Source organism: Fukomys damarensis, unplaced genomic scaffold (assembly GCF_012274545.1).
Source record: "Fukomys damarensis isolate Sample0158 unplaced genomic scaffold, DMR_v1.0_HiC HiC_scaffold_37, whole genome shotgun sequence".
In the NCBI taxonomy this organism is placed as follows: Eukaryota; Metazoa; Chordata; class Mammalia; order Rodentia; family Bathyergidae; genus Fukomys; species Fukomys damarensis.
This window is the reverse complement of record NW_022900949.1, coordinates 10,744,760-10,750,759: the sequence shown is the minus strand read 5'-3', so window position 1 is coordinate 10,750,759 and position 6,000 is coordinate 10,744,760. Positions and strand designations below refer to the sequence as shown.

At 58.3% G+C, this 6,000-nt stretch overlaps 1 protein-coding gene across 1 annotated transcript in view; it reads right to left on the bottom strand.

Moving 5' to 3' along the window:
- The window catches only part of Sbno2 (strawberry notch homolog 2), a 56,843-nt gene that overhangs the window by 518 nt on the left and 50,325 nt on the right, over positions 1 to 6,000 (bottom strand). Inside the window, exons 21-35 of the mRNA XM_033759628.1 lie at positions 5,388 to 5,579; positions 4,872 to 5,041; positions 4,457 to 4,588; positions 4,087 to 4,222; positions 3,895 to 4,007; positions 3,745 to 3,816; positions 3,554 to 3,662; positions 2,767 to 2,841; positions 2,541 to 2,684; positions 998 to 1,092; positions 831 to 923; positions 591 to 722; positions 443 to 519; positions 148 to 338; positions 6 to 70 (exon numbers count right to left, since the gene is read on the bottom strand). Coding sequence (XP_033615519.1) covers positions 6 to 70; positions 148 to 338; positions 443 to 519; positions 591 to 722; positions 831 to 923; positions 998 to 1,092; positions 2,541 to 2,684; positions 2,767 to 2,841; positions 3,554 to 3,662; positions 3,745 to 3,816; positions 3,895 to 4,007; positions 4,087 to 4,222; positions 4,457 to 4,588; positions 4,872 to 5,041; positions 5,388 to 5,579 — 1,796 coding nt within the window. The remainder of the gene's footprint in view (positions 1 to 5; positions 71 to 147; positions 339 to 442; positions 520 to 590; positions 723 to 830; positions 924 to 997; positions 1,093 to 2,540; positions 2,685 to 2,766; positions 2,842 to 3,553; positions 3,663 to 3,744; positions 3,817 to 3,894; positions 4,008 to 4,086; positions 4,223 to 4,456; positions 4,589 to 4,871; positions 5,042 to 5,387; positions 5,580 to 6,000) is intronic.

The following is a 6,000-nucleotide window of genomic DNA, read 5'->3' as shown; positions in this document are numbered from 1 at the left end:
TGCACCTCCGCATCCATCTGCCGCAGCTCCTGCAGCACGCGGGGCACGCAGCCCTCCGGGATCTTGATGCCTGTGGGTGAAGGCTGAGGTCAGGTTCCTCCTCCCCGAGGGCCTGTACCCTGGCAGCCCCCTCGGCTGCCCACTCACCCACTTGCTTCTTCTTGTCCTTAGTCTTGAGGCGCACGATCTGCAGGTAGCTGCTGCTGCTGATGTCAGCCATGACCGAGGCCACGCGGCCCCACACGCGCAGCAGGGCACCACACAGCACGTAGTGGTGCCGCAGCCGCAGGCCCTGCACGCAGTCCTTGCCCTCCTGCGTCAGCCGGCAGTGCTGGTTCCTGTGGGTCCAGTGCACGGGTCGGTGCCGACTCTGGCACGGGCTCTCCCTGCTGCGGCCTCCTTAGGGTTCCTCTACCCAGTCCCCGCCCTCCGAGGAGCTCACCAAGCCATGTGGCTGCAGTGCGTCAGCGAGTAGGCGTAGCTGCTCTCCCAGTGCTCCTGTGCTTCCTCCGCGGTGACCTGGGGATGCAGCCTGAGGTGAGCCGAGCCCCGCGGCCCGAGGGCAACGTGCCCCAGGGAGCCGGCCATACCTGCTGGAACTTGCGGCATAAGCTGTCCAGTGTCTCCGGCTGGCTCTGACGGCCGATGTTGGGCTTGTACACCGTGAAGTGCTTGCCACGGCCCTGCTCGGCCAGCAGGCAGCTCAGCTTGTTGCCCCGCACCTGGGGAGGGGAGTGTGAGGCTGGCCCACCAGGGTCACAGGGCAGGATACCGCGCCCCCACCCACCCCTTAGGGTGTCACCCAGAGTGGGGGGCAGGCTGAGACACACCTTATAGGACAGGTAGAAGCCATCATAGGGACCTGTAAGCCCCAGCGATTTGGCAAAGGCCTCTTCCCACTTCAGGCCACGGTCCACAGTGATCTGCCAGGACACAGGGTGTTAGCAGGCAGGTGGGTGGCTGGGTGGGCAACAGTGCTGGACAAAGGCCTGCTCACCGTGTAGAAGACCACTTGTCCATCCTGCGGGTGCCCGGGGGCCAGGAACACCTGCTGGCTCTCCTCATAGATCTCGTCGATTCCAGGGGCCAGGTCTGCAGGGAAGGTGGGAGGTGAGGCCCTGGAGGATTCCCACCCGGGCTGAGATCCTCAGCTCCTCACTTGAGGGGCTCCCTCTCTTCCACTTTTTTTTGTGTGTGTGCACTGATAATGGGGTAGAACCCAGGGCCTTTGCACTGAGCTCCATCCGCAGCTTTTTGTTTTTTGAGACAGTGTCTTGCTAAGTTATCCACACTGGGCTTGAATTTGTGATCCTCCTGCTTCAGCCACCCAGAGTGGCAGGGTTACGGGCCATACCACTGTGGAATTCCATACTTTTTTCCTGGTGGTGCTAGGGATCGAACCCAGGGACACTCTACCACCAAGCAATACCCCGGCCCCGGACCTGCACTTCCGGGTCTGTTAGATCCAAAGCCTTGGGTGTGTTCCGGCCAGGGCACAGTGGGAGACAGCCTGGCCCAGATACCACCAGCATGTGGGTGTCAAGTGTTCCCTCCTGGCTGGGGGCATCTCGTGTCATGTGGAACCCCAAGAAAGTCATGTATACCTGATCTGAACACTCTTCGAAGGGATTACAAGAGCTAAGTCAGCAGACTACAGTTCTCTGTGTGTGTGCATCCATGTGTGCCTGTATTTTCTTTGCAGTGCTGGGGAATGGAACCCAGGACCCCACATATTCTAGGCAAGTGCTCAACACCTAGTTAAACCCCAGCCCTTTTCATTTTTTATTTTGAAAGTGTCTCACGAACTTGTCCAAGCTGGTTGTGAGGACTAGGGATTAAGCTCAAAGGCACTGAGGCTGACTCATTAAGTGCAAGGTCCTGAGCTCAATCCCTAGTACCCAAACAACAACAAAAAAATCCAAGCTGGTCTCCAGCTAGCAATCTTGCCTCAGCCCCCTAAGTAGCTGGTATAACAGGTATGAGTGATCCTGCTTGGTTTGATTTTATAAATAAAAATGATACTTTTTACTTACTTATTTTTTTAGTACCAGGGATTGAATTCAGGACCTTGCACTTGCAAGGCAGGCTTGGTGCCAATGAGCTAAATCCCCGGCCCAAGTTGTTTTTTTAGTCATACTGGGGATTGAACGCAGGACCTTCCCACTGAGCTACATCTCCAGCCCTTTTTAAATTTTGATTTCAAAACAGAATCTTGTTAAATCACTAAGTTGCCAAGACAGGGCATAAAAAGTTTGCAATCCTCTTGTTTTAGCATCCTAGGGTGCAGGGATCACAGGTGTGTGCCACTATGTCCAGCGTACAAATTGTACAAATAAAGTTTTATTGGTGCTCCTCCACATGTACTCATTGTCAACACTAGTCATTCGGTAATGCCAGAGGCTGTCCAGCCCAGCAAAACTAAGAACAGGACCTCATCAGAAGGCGTTTATAGACGCTGGTGTAAGGAGTGTGTGCTTGGGTCGCTGGTTTGCTTAAGATAAAGCACAATCCCAGACTGCCCACACATGCCCGTGGCTCACCCAGGATGCCCATGTCATATCTGCCCTCCTTCTTGTCCATCTCGATGAGGTGGTCGAAGGTGTCCGAGAAGTACTGGAACAGAGCATTCTGCTTGTGGACCTCCAGCCCCAGAATGCGGTTCAGGAACTTGGTGATAGAGCAGTCTGGGGGTGGCAGGGACCATGTCTCAGACCGTGGCAGGAGGCCCACTGCCCACACCCCCATGCCTGGGTCCATGGGACTCACCCTTCTCCATATCCAGCCCGCCGGACCGAGACTCCCGCCCACCGATGCCAACCGACAGCAGGCCCTGCTTCATGTCTGTGTGGAGAGGGCCGCTTCTGAGCCCCAGAACCCCCAGAACCCCCTAGGCCTGCTAGAGGTACCTCCCTCCTTCCCCATCTGCCCTGGCTCTACCTAGCACCAGGGACATCCTTGTAGGGGGCTGATGCTGAGCCCTGGGGCCAGGGCTTCTGGTGACAGGGAAGAGACCCCTTTATTCTAACTACCGAAGTGAGACCAGAGTCCTTGGGAATAAGTTCAGACCACACACACCTCAGCCAGGAACCCTCCTCAGGACCACTGGAGGCCAACATGCTCAGCTCCCTTTGCCGTCCACAGTCCCGTGCGTGTGTGTGTATGTGTGTGTGTGTTGGGGGGGTCTTTCTTTTTCAGTACTGGGGATTGAATTCAGGGCCTTCACATGGAGCCACACCCCCAGCCCTTCCTCCCTTTTTCCTTATTTTGGGTACCAGGATAGAATGCAGAACCTTGTACTTGCGAGGCTCCAAGCCCTTTGTTTTTCACTGAGACCAGGTCTCCCTAAAGGCACTTGCCCAGACTGGGCTTGAACCTGGTGATCCTCCTGCCTCAGCCTCCTAGAATGCTGGGATTCGATGCATACCATCACACTCAGCTACAGAAGAGTCTTTCAACAGGACCCCAGTTTACAAATTCATGTGCCCCCAACTCTCCAATCTGCTGCTCTGCTGTGCTGCCCCCCAGATATACCCCCATGTGCCCTCCAGCTCACCCCGGAAGAAGACGGCATCCCCTCCAGGGTAGCCCTGGGGCAGCGGCACTTTGTTTTCTGTCTGGCTCATGATGGTGTTGAGGACGCAGCTGAGGGCACGCGTGCCATACTGGGGGGAGGGAGAGTGAGTGGGGGCCTGCCAGGTGGAGACTTCTGCCCCCCTGCCCCTGCCCCTGCCCACCCCCAGGCACCTTGTTCTCAAAGTTGTATTTGCTGAGGTCCCGGGATTCGGTGGCGCGGCGGTCCCCATGTGTCAGGGCACCCTGTAAGGGGCGGGGTTGCTGTTGGGATGCTGCCCGGCCCCCGCCCCACGATGGGGACCCTCCTAGCCTGCAGCTCACCAGGCTCTCCAGCCGTTTGGCGACAATGGAGGCGAAGCGCCTCTCCCCAGCCAGCTCGGAGATGAGGAAGATGTACTCGGGTGCCGACACTTGGTTGGAGCGGTGCGTACGTCCTGAGGGAAGACAGGGGCTCAGGGGTGGCCCAGAGTTGGGGAGCCAGGGAAGTGGGTGGCAGGGCACAGTGGCACTCACCAAACTGCTGGATGGCACGGTCGGCACTCCAGGGCAGCTCGAGTGTCATGTGCACGCGGCGGCGCTGGTTCTGCACACGGCGGTCAGCTTGCAAGGAGACGCCGGAGCTGGAGGCCTCAGAGATGATGGCCACGAGCTGAGGGCAGGCAGGAGAGTATGGTCAGTGGGGCGTGGACCTGCCCCACCTGGCACTGCACCCCCAGGACGATATGACATGCACAGAGGACACCCAGAGGCCAGGGAGACCCTGGGCATCACCTCCATGCTGGCACTGCTAGACACATGTGCACATGCATGGACACACATCACGGACACTTGCAGAGGATGCTGGGGCCCCCCAGAGTCCCTGGCAACGCATGCTGGGCCCCACCTTCTCGCCGCTCATGAACCGCTGCTTCTCCCGGAGGTTCACGTGGTCGATGGACAGGCCCTGCTCTGCCCGAGACTCGAAGGTCACTGTCCCATTGGGCCTGGACACGACACGGCCTTTCCTGCCCGTCATCTGTGGCCAGAGTCAGCTGTCAGTGAGGTGGCTGCCCGGGGGCTGGGCCGCACAGGGGTGCTGGATGCAAGGTCAGGGTCCAAGTCCTACCTCTGGGGATCTTGGGGACGCGTATGGGTGAGACCTTGCTTGGGCAGGCCAGGCTGGGAGTCTGGGGGGTTCTGGAGCCTGAGCCAGGAAAACCTCCCAAGGCAGCCCAACCTCTACAACTCTGCTATAAACTCGTGACACTCTGGGGGTGACCAGCAGGGGCTGCTGGAGCCAGCAGGTGACCTGTGCTCACCTCGGCCACATGCTCAGGGCCTCCGAGCTGGTCGATGAGCTGGTCCAGGGTGTTGACTGGCAGCTCTCGGCCCAGAGCCCGCACCTTGGCCAGAAGGTCCTGCTTCAGCCGCTCCACACGCTCCAGGGCAGCGGGGCCGTGTAGGTCCCTCTGTGGGAGGCACAGAGGGCCTGCGGGAGTTGGGCAAAAGGTCAGGCCTACTGTGGGAGCTGCGTTCCTTCAGTGCTTTCCTCAAGACCACAGGGATTCAAGTTCTGAACTGCCCCACCTCTGATCAGGGGCGTAGCCCTGACCTTGCCTCTCTGAGTGTCACTTTCCTCTTCTATAAAGTGGGCATATGGGAAAAAATGAGAACCAAGACCTGTCAAGTAAAGGTACAAGATCCCAATAATGAATGTAACTGTACTGCATACCTAGAATGTACCAATAAACTCAATAAAAAGAAAAAAAGTGGGCATAACTGAGGATGAGGACCCAGGGATCCAGTGCCACCCGACCCAGAGGCTGGGCTCTCACCCCGGTCGTCCACAGGATGCCCGGGGGTCTCCACGATGACCACATCATCATCTACCAGGGACTCAGGGGAAGAGTTGAAGTCACTGTCCAGGCCAGCGTCTGACTCGGTGCTGCTGTCATCACTGATGCGGATCACGCCTGTCCCCTCAAGTGCCAGTCTGGGTACTTTGGTCCCTCGGCCTCGAGGTCGCCCTGCAAAGGTAGGAGTAACCAGGGTCAGCAGGGCGGGGACAGTGGCCAGTGACAGGCAGAAGGGATGCGAGTGGGAGGGACAGGGGAGCTGCGGCAGCAGCTCTGAAGGGACAGAGAGGCCTGCAGGTGCTGAGGTGGGAGCTGCTCAGCCTCCTACCGGGGAAGGGGCTCCTAGGGGGACCTGTCCCCACACTGGGCCTGCCAGGCTCATCCCAGAGCCACCCCCGCCTACTTTAGTACTAGAGCTGCATCCCCAGCCCTCTGTTTTGGGACAATGGCTTGCTAAGTCACTAGACTGCCCAAGCTGAGCTTGCATTTGTGATCTTCCTGCCTCAGCTTCCCAGAGTGCTAGAACTGCAGGTGTCGTGCACTACTGCACCCGACTCCCTGAGTCCTGCATCCATCTGCTGTGAATGGCATT